Here is a 13,997-nt window from a genome sequence, read left to right on the forward strand (position 1 = left end):
AGGACCCAGCACGACCGTTTCCAACGCTATCGGGTGATTTCTATCGTCATCAGGTACATCTCAAGAGATGTAAATTTCATCATCGGATATTTGGTTGCAATCAGCTCAACTATCGTTATCGCATTCTGCAATACCTGGCCTCGACAACATTAACAGTTGAGACGGTAGAGTTTGTTTCTGGAATAATTTAACAAAATCAATAATATGAAAATAAATTATTCCCATTCGTACTTACGCGTCTTGAGCTTCAATGTTCTTGATAAAGTTGTTGTTGGGTTATGTACCATTGGCATACGCAAAATCATACCGTTAGGTAGGCCATGATTTGTAGCCATGGTACGACAGTAACAAAATGAAAAAAGTGTGAGTTTAGTTCCAACCACCAAACAGAGAAGTCGAAATAAATCAAGCTCTTAACATTAAAAATTAATTTCATTCTTTGGAAGAACTTAACAATTTTGGCGACGAGGATGGGATTCTTGCCATTTTCCGGAAGCAACGTCAAGCTTGTTTCTGTTCCTATTCAAGTTCAAATTCCGTTCCGCTTCTGAAGCCCTCAAACCGTCACGAATTCAAGAATGGCCGACGCAGATTTGAAGCAAGCGATTCTCCGGCTGACTGATCTCATCGCAAACCAGCAGCAGCAGATTGCAGCTCTCCAGCAGGGTAACGCCAATCAAGTTGGAAGCGAGAAGATCATCGAGTCACTCTCAACGGGAATCGACGAGTTTCAGTACGATCCAGACGGCGGCATCTTCTTCGATTCGTGGTATGCTCGATACGAGGACGTGTTCAAGGAGGACGGAAAGCATTTGGATGACAAAGCAAAGGTCAGGCTACTTCTGCGGAAAATCGGCACGCAATTCCACGAACGCTACGTGAACAGTGTTTTGCCGAGTCATCCGCGGGATTTTTCATTCGAAGACACCGTCAAGAAGCTGAAGAAACTTTTTGGACGCCAAAAGTCACTCTTCAACGCGCGCTACCAGTGTCTTCAATACGTGAAAAATGAAGTCGACGATTTTTCGTCTTACTCAGCATCGGTGAACAAGCACTGCGAAGCGTTCCAGATCGAAAAGCTATCCAGCGACCAATTCAAGACGCTCAGGTTCGTATGCGGTCTCCAGTCACCACGCGATTCGGATATCCGGACCAGGCTGATCGGGAAGTTGGAAGCTGAAGAAAACGCGCCGCCCGCCGACGGTGCCAACCTCAAGCTTGAAAACTTGGTTGAGGAGTGCAACCGCATTATCAACCTTAAGCAAGACACGCAAATGATCGAGAAAGGTTGTACGGACCAGTCTAAAGTCAACGCAATCTCTCGTCATCGTACTTCAAACGGAAAGGAGAAGAAGTCACCAAAAACACCTTGCTGGTTCTGTGGGGATCTTCATTATGTCAAGGAGTGCCCCTACCAGACACACACATGTTCAAAGTGTAAACGGAAGGACCACAAGGAAGGGTACTGCTCCTCATCCGAGAAGAAGCCGACAAAGCAGATCGATAAACCCAAACCTAAGGACATCGTCAAGTCTAAAGGTATTGCGGTTAAGCGAGTTGATCTGAAAGCAAAGCGGAAGTTCGTGAAAATCGACATCAACGGTGTACCAGCAAAGTTGCAGCTCGATTGTGCATCTGACATCACCATCATCTCCAAACGAACTTGGACATCGGTGGGTAAGCCTGTCATCGAGACAACGGATGTCGCTGCTGTGAGCGCCTCGGGTGACGGCGTAGGTGAATTCAACGCTGAAATCACCATCCAAGACGTGACGAAAGTGGGCCGCATTTTCGTTACAAGCAATCCGGATCTCAACGTTCTGGGAATTGAAACGATCGATCAGTTCGATCTCTGGTCGGTTCCGTTCAGTTCATTAGTCAACTCAATCCAACAAAACTCAAACGCAACAATGCAGAAGCTGCAAGCAAAGTTCCCTGAAGTGTTCCAACCAACCCTCGGATGCTGCACCAAAGCTAAGGTAACGCTCTACCCGAAGCCAGATGCACGACCTGTGTACTGCCCCAAGCGACCGGTTGCCTACGCTGCCCTTCCGAAGGTTGATGCTGAGCTGCAGAGACTTCAAGACAACGGCATCATCTCACCAGTCCAGTTTTCTGATTGGGCTGCACCTATCGTCGTGGTTCGTAAATCTGATGTCTCCGTTCGCATTTGTGGTGACTATTCCACAGGTCTCAACAATGCACTAGAATCAGATCGCCATCCACTGCCTCATCCGGACGATATCTTCGGTGAACTCGCCGGTTGCCGTTTCTTCTCCTGTATCGATCTTTCGGATGCCTATCTCCAGGTCGAAGTTGAAGAAGCTTCTCGGAAACTGCTAACGATAAACACACACAAAGGTCTGTTCCTGTACAACCGATTGCCACCCGGAGTCAAATCCGCACCAGGTGCATTCCAGAGGATCATCGACAGTATGCTAGCCGGAATTCCTGGAGTGAAACCGTACCTGGATGACATTCTAATTGCTGGAAAGACCCAAGAAGAGCACGATCGTAGTCTGAATGATGTGCTCCAACGTATTCGTGAGTATGGATTCCATCTGCGCATCGAGAAGTGCCGTTTTTCACTTCCGCAGATCAAGTTTCTGGGTCACATCCTCGACAAGGATGGTCTCCGCCCGGATCCAACCAAAACAAGAGCAATCTCTGAGATGTCAGCACCAACGAATCTGTCGCAACTGCGTTCATACCTGGGTGCGATTAACTATTATGGACGGTTCGTTGGACAGATGAAGGAACTCCGAGTGCCGCTGGACTGTCTACTGAAGAAAGACGCTGCTTGGAAGTGGACTGCCGATTGTCAAAAGTCGTTCGATCGGTTCAAATCCATTCTGGTCTCCAATCTCTTGCTGACACACTTTGATCCTAACAAGGAAATGATCGAGGAAATGACGGGTCTGTCAAGGCTATCGCTCATGCTTCAAGGTCACTCACTCCTGCGGAAGAAAATTATGGTCAAATTGAAAAGGAAGCGCTCGCGTTGGTGTTTGCAGTAACACGCTTCCACAAAATGATTTTCGGTCGCAAATTCGTACTGCAAACTGATCACAAGCCACTCCTCAAGATTTTTGGCAGCAAAAAAGGAATCCCCGTCTACACAGCCAATCGACTTCAGCGTTGGGCACTAACGATGTTGCTTTACGACTTTGATATCCAGTTCATCCCAACAGCAAGTTTCGGACACGCTGACTTGTTATCACGTCTAATGAGCAGCCACAACAAGCCTGACGAGGAGTACGTGATCGCTGCTCTCCAAACGGAAACAGACGTAAAGTCAATTCTCGAAGATTCCATCTCCAACTTACCTGTCACGTCAGAAATGATCGCCAAGGCAACTCAAGACGACCCAGTGCTTCAAGAGGTTATCACCTTCATCAGCAATGGCTGGCCTAACAGAGCAAGCGATATCCGCACTCCAGCTGTTCATCCGTTTTTCTCAAGACGCGAGTGTCTTCAAGTTAGCCAGGACTGCGTCATGTTCTGCGATCGAGTTGTGGTCCCTGAACGGTTCCGCAAACGCATCATCCGACAACTCCACCGTGGACACCCTGGAATCGATAGGATGAAGTCACTCGCCAGAAGCTTTGTATACTGGCCCAACATCGACGATGACGTTGAATCGTTCGTGCGTCAATGTTGTTCCTGTGCCACTGCTGCGAAATCACCTCGTAAAACTACTCTTGCGTCCTGGCCGATACCAACAAAACCGTGGGACAGAGTTCATATCGACTACGCTGGTCCAGTTGATGGTTACTACTACCTTGTGGTAGTTGACGCCTATTCGAAGTGGCCAGAAATCTTTAGAACGCGAACCACAACAACCACGGTGACGCTGGAGATTCTACAAGAAACAATCGCAAGATATGGCAACCCGCATAGTCTTGTGTCCGATAACGGTACCCAGTTCGTTAGTAGCCGTTTCAAGCAATTCTGCAAAGAAAATGGTATCCAGCACCTGACGACAGCCCCGTACCATCCCCAATCCAATGGACAAGCCGAACGTTTCGTTGATACTCTCAAAAGAGGACTGAAGAAACTTGTCGAAGGGGAGAAGGCAGTAATGTTCCAGGATCTGCAGACGTTTCTATCGGTTTACCGGTCAACACCAAACAGAAGCATAGATGGTAAGACGCCAGCTGATCTATTTCTAGGTCGACCGCTACGAACGACACTGGATCTGCTGAAGCCGTGTCCTCCAAGTCCAACGCTGGTCAACGAAAAGCAAAATTCCCAGTTCAACAGACGACACGGTGCGATGAAACGAACCTTTGATGCTGAAGAAATGGTCTTTGCCCAGGTTCATTATCGTAACACAACAAAGTGGGTTCCAGGTCAAATCATCGAGCGCAAGGGTAACATAAACTACACCGTGTTGCTCGAGAACGGACGACTCATTCGAGCACACACAAACCAACTTCGACAACGATATGGAAGCAATGCCGATGCTGATTCTACACCTGAAAATCAACTTCCTTTGGCACTGCTGATCGATGAATTCAATCTTCAAGATATGAAACCTCCGGGTCCAGTAGTTCCTCCAAAAGAAGATGAGCAACCGATTCCTGATGATGAGCCGATGCCTGTCGATGGTGAACAAGAAGTTGTTGAAGACGACGTTAACGACGATGAATCTGATGTTCCTATTGAAGACTCTCCACAACCCGTCAGGCCAGAAGGAAGACTTCGTAGGCTCCCAGCATGGCTTGCACCGTACGATATTTTCTAAAAAAGGAAGATGTACCATTGGCATACGCAAAATCATACCGTTAGGTAGGCCATGATTTGTAGCCATGGTACGACAGTAACAAAATGAAAAAAGTGTGAGTTTAGTTCCAACCACCAAACAGAGAAGTCGAAATAAATCAAGCTCTTAACATTAAAAATTAATTTCATTCTTTGGAAGAACTTAACAGGTTATCGAGTGCGCTACAGTGTAATGATTCCACCAGTCAGTTTATGTTTATAATCACGACGTTCGATTGCACATCACTGATATGCCGGGGTCATCCATCATCTCCATCGATGTTGTCATTCATTCAATACATCATCGGACTACGAAAATTCGACACTCTTTCGAAATGATTTTCCTGCCACCACCATATTTTTGTAATCACAGATGTTTCCGCTTGAATATGTCCTCTAGGTGTTTGGCGTTTGTCGCATTTTTAACATAAATCAACACATAACGATTTCCTCCATCGTGCACATCATTGGAACATTTATGCTGTTGATATGTTGCTTTGCTACTTCTGACGCGATTTCAACGAGTATTAGGAATATGATACAAGCGGCGGCTTGTTTGTCTGTATGCTGAATCTGTTTCTGAAATTAAATGAAGAATATAATATTTATATTGCAAAAATGTAAATAAAAGCTTTTTATACTTACACAATTTGACTCTCGATACATTCTCTGTTGTGTTTCCAATGACAGCTTAGAGATAAAGAGAGAAGGCAAATTCTACAGTGATGCCGTTTCGCTCAGTACTCGTTATCACGAATATTTATAGCTGAAGCTGTAGGCAGTGCTGCTTGCGGGGGGCAGAGCGGGGTTAGATTCCGGCACTTTTGTAGCACTTTATGGGGCTCGGTCGGCATCGGACCGATAACCGCTCGAAAATAAGTTAGAGCGGGTAGCTACAAGCTTGGCATTCGATCGTTTGATCGTTTTGATCGAGCCTATGCTTAACGCCTTAACGTATGCAACAAAGTGGATTGACGCACATAATTCGATATGTTATTCGATCCTCTGTGGCACTAACTGCACTAAGATTCAAACTTGTTCGATCGGTAGGTAAGAAATACGCGTTGCACTGAGTTGTGCATTAACACTGAGGTTTGTGAAAGCTTATTTCAAATATTCTTAATTCATCAGTGAGATGCATGGTTTTGTCTCAAACAAATTGGCAATTGGCAATTACCGCCGATTCTCCAACATCACACCAATCCCCCAATCTTGGGGGACGGCAAATTGTGATGCACATTCCGGAGCGTTTCATACCCCCTACAAACCCATATTTAGATTCAACGATGCCACGGCGACGACGGCGGCGGAGGGCGCGTGCTGAATACCAATTTCTCGAGGTGTTTAACATGCCAATTACATCACACTGGTTAGTGAAAACAAACTCTGTGTTTTTGTTATGATTGTCCGGTGGTTGAAAGCAATCGAAAATTACCTTCCGATGATCCCGATTGGGGTTGTTTGTTGGGCAATTTCGGCTGAGAGCGCACTCGGTGACTAATCACTTACTTATTGCAAAAAAAAAAGTCGATAGTGCGTAAGATGCTCGCGAGAACACGCATCAAACACAGCATCATAGATCATGCGCCGTGCTTTGGAAGATGCGGTTACGTGATTGGCTGGCTGGCTGGCTGACGAGAGCCTATGTCACCATATAACGACGATTCGATAATATAACGCGCGAAACCGCGAGCTAGAAATTGATGGCATAACCTCCTCCCCATTTAAGTAGATCACCTGGTTGCAATTATCGACTACCTTCTGCCATAATTTGTCTGTGCTGTTGTCTGTGTCGTGCGTGCGGATCAGTAAGCACAAACTAACCTAACCCAAATGGGCCATCATAGTACAGCAGGACGGATTTGAAATTTGGATTCACAGTTTAAACCGTTGTCTCCAGTTATTATTGTGGGGTATACAATACGATGTCCTCAGACGGACGTAATCTGCGGGGGTGATTGGGGTTTTCGAACGCTGGAATCGATTAGGGCTCGATCGCTCAAGGCGAACGGTTTAACAATCGATGTATCACCACTCTGGTACCAGCATTAGGTGGCTTTTACCATGCCTTTCGAGGTCGAAAATGGAATTGTATTGATTACATCCATTGTTTATGAGGGGGTGGCGTTATATTTCACTCTCAATGTTTCATTCGTTGTATCGAATTGAATTATTTGTGTTTCGCATACCATTGGAGAAATTTTCCTTCTTATATCCGGATGCGATTATAAAGGGTGTGTCACATCAAATTGCATCACGGAAAAAACGCTGTAGAAATTCGCCCAGTAGACCGATCCTTTTGAAAATTTTAGACAGTAAAATAAAAACTATTAAACAACTTTTGGCTTTTTATTCATACTTCGAGCCCAAGCCCGTATGCTCGCACCTTCCTCTTTACCCCGTCCATAAGGTTCTGTACAACGTCAGGTTGTAGTTTTTTTTGAACAGAAATCCATTTTCTCTTGAAGTCCGCCTCCGATTTGACAACTTTTGGGTTCTTCCGGAGGGCCTGCTTCATAATCACCCAATATTTCTCTATTGGGCGAAGCTCCGGCGCGTTGGGCGGGTTCATTTCCTTTGGCACGAAGGTGACCCCGTTGGCTTCGTACCACTCCAACACGTCCTTTGAATAGTGGCACGAAGCGAGATCCGGCCAGAAGATGGTCGGGCCCTCGTGCTGCTTCAATAGTGGTAGTAAGCGCTTCTGTAGGCACTCCTTAAGGTAAACCTGGCCGTTTACCGTGCCAGTCATCACGAAGGGGGCGCTCCGCTTTCCGCAAGAGCAGATCGCTTGCCACACCATGTACTTTTTGGCAAACTTGGATAGTTTCTGCTTGCGAATCTCCTCCGGAACGCTGAATTTGTCCTCTGCGGAGAAGAACAACAGGCCCGGCAGCTAACGAAAGTCCGCTTTGACGTAGGTTTCGTCGTCCATTACCAGGCAATGCGGCTTCGTCAGCATTTCAGTGTACAGCTTCCGGGCTCGCGTCTTCCCCACCATGTTTTGCCTTTCGCCGCGGTTAGGAGCCTTCTGAACCTTGTATGTACGCAGGCCCTCCCGCTGCTTGGTCCGCTGGACGAATGAACTTGACAAATTCAGCTTATTGGCGACATCCCGGACCGAACTTCTCGGATCACGTCTAAACTGCTTAACTACGCGCTTGTGATCTTTTTCACTGACGGAGCATCCATTTTTGCCGTTCTTCACCTTCCGGTCGATGGTTAGGTTCTCGAAGTATCGTTTTAGTACTCTGCTGACCGTGGATTGGACGATTCCCAGCATCTTACCGATGTCCCGATGTGACAATTCCGGATTCTCGAAATGAGTGCACAGGATTAATTCACGACGCTCTTTTTCGTTCGACGACATTTTTCCAAATTTACGAAAAATTGACAGTGAAGCATGGTCAACGTGATCTATACACTCTTATCTGATTATAAGCGAAAGCTGAAGATATAATTCCTAAAAATTAAATTCTACAGCGTTTTTTCCGTGATGCAATTTGATGTGACACACCCTTTATGTAAAGGTAGATGGACTTTAGCAACAAATTATAAGGTGGTTTGATGTTCAATAAAAAGCAATGATCATTGATTTTTATATTTATTTTTTCGTCAACATTTGTCTCCACAGAAGTACTCATTAAAATTATTACTTTTTATCGAGCAGTAGAAAACATGTCCATGAGGGCTCTGTTCGTTGCTAGCAAATTCTTCTTTTAACCCGGCAACTACATTGCCACCAAAAAAATTTTTTGCGTTCTCCATTATGTAGGGATTATGTTCCCTGAAGTTGATGTCGATCCTTTGCCTAGATCTCACGGCCCGTTAAAGGGTTAAGTTATTGCGATCTAATCCAATCATCCAATAAAAAATTCGTTGTCCATTTTGGGATCAAAACGACGACAAGGGAGATGTGACTAACCCACAGTGAGGTGGTGCTGAAAAAATGAGTGGGTTATATCTATGGTATAACCGCAAGGTTTACGTGGGACTACTTTAGCTCAGCAATCATTTGTTTGCATTGATTAAATTGTTGATTGATTGAAACAATTTCCAAATTCAATTGAATTCAATATATTTGCATTGTGAGTAAAGAGATTGAATAAATGCCATGTTTCATGCATTGTGATAGATTATGTTCTTCATGACAAGTAAATTTAATGACAGTCCATTTACGTTTGGTGTATATTTGGACAAAATTTGTGAACGGAAGAATTATCAAACGATTAGTTTATTTTACATTTCCCTCTGAAGTTTGCATCTCTCAAGTGTACGTACTTCTCGAACCGCGAATTTGCTTGATTTGATGAACTTCAGGTACTCAGTTTCGATTTTGAAATGTACGTCGAACGTATATTGTTTAATCAATAGGCGTTGTTGCACCAACACATTGCACACTTTTCGGAGTGCAAAACAAAACATACGAGTACAGAAGTACTCCCGCCTTGCATGAATCAACAATATTCTATTATGCACAAAGACAAGCGAATACAAAAGTACTCGCAGTTTGCATTTATTTGCAAAGACCATTTCCCCACGCTCCATGGATTAGAAGTCTGTGTTAGAGAAACTCATTTCAGTCGGATCAAAAATACACCCGACTGCTTGGTTTTGAAGTCTGTGTTAGGGAACACATTCCGGTGAGAACAAAAGTCCCCATAACTACATTGCTCATAAAAGACAATTATTGTTTATTTTCATCGAAATCATTTAAAAACAAGTATAAATTCACTTTTTGTAATTCAAATATGTGGAATCAGGGTGGACATTCGTTTAGCCGCATCCTAAAATTTCAATAAAAGAAAAATTTGTGGGGCAAATTTCGAGTCCAATCGGTAGCTAATATTTAGTATGTCCACCTTCATTTCGGATCACTTTGAAAACTCGATTTGGCATCGAGTCAGACAGCTTTTAAAGTGTTGCCATATTGATTATAACCCAACATTCCTGAATTACTGCCTTGAGACTGGAAATGTTGTCAAATTGTCATCCGTTTGCATAGACCATCTCGGCCAAGATTCCCCATCTCTATGGGATTGCAAACGACTGCCAGCAGGTCATTCAAGAAGCGGAATGTCCTTCTCGGCAAACCATGCCTTTGATTGCTTGGAAACGTGGATCTATGCATAATCCTGCTGAAAAAACGACATCCTCGGTAGCGTTATTCTCAATATGGTCAATCAAAACGTCCTCCAGTAATTGATGATACTTTTCGGAGTTCATTCGGGTAAAAATGAAACAAATGGGAAGCTTGCTGTGATAGGAAACGGCTCCCCACACTGTCAAACTTCCGCCCCCAAAGTTTCGCTTCGATCTCACGACATGCCGTTGACTTAAATTGTACCAATAGCAACTGTAACAGTCCGGACCATCCAAATTGAATTTCTTTCGCCGGAAAATACAACGTTTCTCCATTCTAGTTTCCATTCCATGTATTGCCGGGCGAAAATGAGATGGTTCTGCTTATGGGTGGCGGTCAGTTTCGGCTCTCCTTGAGGCTTCTTCCACATGATGTTTGGTGACTCATTCAAGATGAGCGCAATATGCCTCTTCGTTACTGGAACAATCGATTCTGCTTAATGTATGAGCAGGACATCGTTTCCTGGTTGCTTCGTGTCTTATTCGACCTTTAGGACGCAAAGTAACTTTCGTGTTTCCATTTGTTGGTCGTTATATCCCATATATCTGGCACTATTTCAAGAAATACTGTACCAATTTCTCAGATAGACCAATTTTTGTTACGATCGAGCGATTTGAAAACTTTTGTTCACTGAATATCTTTATTATTTTCCGCCGTCTTCCGTCTTCCGTCAATAGAACACCTTTCGCCATTCCTTTAAATTCTACCTAAATCACTAATCTGACCAACTTCTTACGTTGCACATCTAATATTTATCTTGTAAATTGAACATTCCAAAGTATTTTTTTCAAAAAACACAGATAAAGGCTTGGTGATAATGCGAAAACTCGATTTTTATGCCCTGCGGCTAAACGTATGTCTCGGGAAAAAAACGACTTTTGAATGTTTATATCCACCGATGCCGCCTTGTGTGTGTGTGTGTGTGTGTGTGTGTATGTGTGTGATTGTGACGCACGTCCTTTCAATAAAATTGACTTAAATATACTATCACTACAGCAAATAAGTATCCCGATAGAAAGAACATTCCTAGTTGTTTTGTAAGTGTTTCAAGTTTTTTTTTTCAAGTGCGGCTAAATGAATGTCTATCACTGTATTAGTCCTTCAGAGATATAACTGTTTCCGGAGAAGAGTATCTTAAAACAAGTTTTTCAACTTAAGTTCTGCTTAAATTACATTATATCAAATCAATGTGTTCCAAAAACTATTAGAAAAATTTAAGTCAGATGAGCAGAACATTCAATGGTAATATTGATGTCGAGTTCTGCAGATCGGTGAAGAACAATTAACACATTTGCAAGTCCATGAATAAAAGGAGAAATGGGGCTGTGTTTCAGGTTTAGAATACTCCTTGATTGAATAACAACGGCAAAATAATGCGATTCAAAATAGGCCAGGACATCAGCTCCATTGAAGTTGTCTGTCGTATCGATGATCTCCCAATTCATGAACGAGACCCAGCAGTTGTAAATTTAGCCGTCCATATTGAAAATGAGAAGCACGTTTTTTCCTCCAGCGAGACAGCATCTGAACGAAATGAATATTGGTTTCCTTTATTTCATTTTTCAACTTTACTACAAAAATGCCAGTGCATGCCAGTTACCTTAATGACAGACATTGAATCAAGACACATCACACAAACTTTCGATCAAATCGTTGCATTCCTTCTGTTTTATCGATCACATTCGATTAATTTTATAGAACGTTAAAGCATTCAAGCACGCTCACCATATATTGGTTATGTTTAATTTGACATCCGAGATATCCACTAGCAATAATTTATATGGTAGAACAACGTTTGCCGGGTCAGCTAGTTTACAATATATTATTTGACTATTCGATTTCTGTTTCTAGTCTGCTATCAGAGTTCAAATTTGAGTTATTTTGCAAAAGTCAAAGTGAAATTGATAGCTCTACAATTGTGTTGAAGCTGTCACTCAACTATCTCGTAGGCAGGGTTGCCAACTAACATTTTCAAAAATCAGGAAGAATGAAAATAAAAATCAGTAAGAAATCAGGATACTTAGAATTGGGTTGTTCGGAAGGTTCGTACCGATTTTTGGGGAGGGCAAAGCATCATTTTTATATGTTTTATTCAATTTTTATATGTACAGTATTACTCCAAAATATTTCACCATCTTTCACAGATTTCCAAAATTCAATCCTTCCTGAACATGTTTGCTTTCTCATCGAAAACTGTTGAATGAATGTTTTAAGCTGTCAGTATATCGTTTTGTCTTTAATTCCGAACACTCTGACGGCCAGCAAACAGTGTCTCATTACTCAAAATTGTACTTTTTGATTGATTTGATGTTTGGATACAATAGAACCTTCTTTTTCATTTGGCTTCAATAAAATTGATTTTCAAATATATATTCATGGCGAAAAACTACAAATATGTTTGATAACATTTGTCTCAAATTCCAAACAGCTAAAATGCATTTTTTTTTCAAAAACCATAACTTTAGAACTACTGGACCGATTCAGATAATCGATATATAAAAATAAAACGAATTAGCTAGTCTTTTTTGAAAAAAATGTTATACTCGCAAAAAATGGACTTTATCAGCACAATTGTTGATTGTATTTATTTTTCTCAAAGTTTACATGGTTTCGGGACCAATGTTGCTATATTTTTCATAATTTTTCTTGAAAGCTGAGGTTTTTTTACATAACATATCCAAAAATCAGGGATGTGATTTTTTGTTTCGTTTTTGAGTTATTTTGTTTTGGGTCCAAAGTTGAGATGTGTTGGTTGCGCTAGCTGATTGGACAGAAGATAGGAACATGGGAAATCCATTTTTTTCTGCAAGTCTAATGTTTTTTTCAAAGAAGACCGGCTAATTGGTTTTAATTTAATATGTGGATTATCGATCATGATATTTAATACAATAAAGCCTTATTTTATTTGACTACAACAAAATTGATTTACAAATAAATATTCATGGTGAAAAACTAAAATATGTTACTGACTCAAATTTCGATCACTTTTGTCTGAAATACCGAACTGCAAAAATGCAAGTGATATGTTCCTCGTATTTTTTTTTGAAGTTGCGGTCCATGAAAAGGGGTGTCTACATATACCAGGTGACAGTTTAAGAGAGTGGGGGTGAGGCCTTGGTTCACTCGACCCAAGTGCCCTCTATAAGGCCCGAAGTCTTCGGGAACCGCTGACGACTGCATACGTCATTTCATACAAAACCTGACTAAAAAAATGAATTTTACTCTCGTTGGTTTGTGCCTGCGACCTACGTTTTGCTAGAAAAAAAACTTACAAACATTTGTTAACAAATGGTCATTTTATATTGAAGAACTGGGTTATCTTTGTACCCAAATTTATGAAATATAGCTATATTTGCTCCCTTGGCCGAGTGGTTAGCGTCATAACTAACATGCCGGGTGTTCGGGTTCGATTCCCGTTCTGGTCGGGGGAATTTTTCGTCAAAGAAATTTCCTCCGACTTGCACTGTGATCACGCGTATTCTAGAGCTTGCCACTCAGAATGCATTCAAGGCGTGTTATTTGGCATAGAAATCTCAACTAAGTACAAATAAAAATGACGCAAGTAATACTACGTTGAGACGGCGAAGTTCCTCTAGGAACGTTAGTGCCATTGAAGAAGAAGAAGCTATATATGCCTGAAAATAGTGTGCTCAAACATCTTCTGTTCGGAATTTGAATCATGTTTGAAACTTGATTCAAACTCCGAACAGCATTTCAAGGCTAAATTTAATGAATATTTCTGCATAAAAGTTCATTTGTTCATCCATGTGTAGTAGATTTTTACCTTTTTAGCACTTAACATGGAAACGCAAACAAAATAGATAAAACATCTACAAAAACTGAAAAATTCACGATGTTTGTTTTTTGCTGAATTTACTAACGCAAACATTTTATCACTGGTTTTGTCAGTCACATTTTTTGCAAATGCTTAGTATTATAAATTCTCGCCTGTATCGATACCTGTAAAAGACCTTCAGATGAAGCCCAAAAAAAAAAGAATGACAGGGTTTAAGTTTTTCAATTATTTATAACATTAAAGTTCAGTAAATTTACATTGAAAAATGAAGTATTCGGAATTTGAATCATGCGT

The 13,997-nt window shown here is 42.0% G+C and overlaps 2 protein-coding genes across 2 annotated transcripts; both read left to right on the top strand.

Annotated features, from left to right (window-relative positions):
- The first annotated feature begins 578 nt into the window (after positions 1–578).
- Positions 579–3,017, top strand: LOC129761670 (uncharacterized protein K02A2.6-like). The gene has a single exon (XM_055759402.1). The coding sequence runs from the start codon at positions 579–581 to the stop codon at positions 3,015–3,017; it is 2,439 nt and encodes an 812-aa protein (XP_055615377.1).
- A 14-nt stretch (positions 3,018–3,031) lies between these two features.
- Positions 3,032–4,747, top strand: LOC129761671 (uncharacterized protein K02A2.6-like). The gene has a single exon (XM_055759403.1). The coding sequence runs from the start codon at positions 3,032–3,034 to the stop codon at positions 4,745–4,747; it is 1,716 nt and encodes a 571-aa protein (XP_055615378.1).
- Positions 4,748–13,997: the final 9,250 nt, after the last annotated feature.

Source organism: Toxorhynchites rutilus, chromosome 1 (assembly GCF_029784135.1).
Source record: "Toxorhynchites rutilus septentrionalis strain SRP chromosome 1, ASM2978413v1, whole genome shotgun sequence".
Classification (NCBI taxonomy): Eukaryota; Metazoa; Arthropoda; class Insecta; order Diptera; family Culicidae; genus Toxorhynchites; species Toxorhynchites rutilus.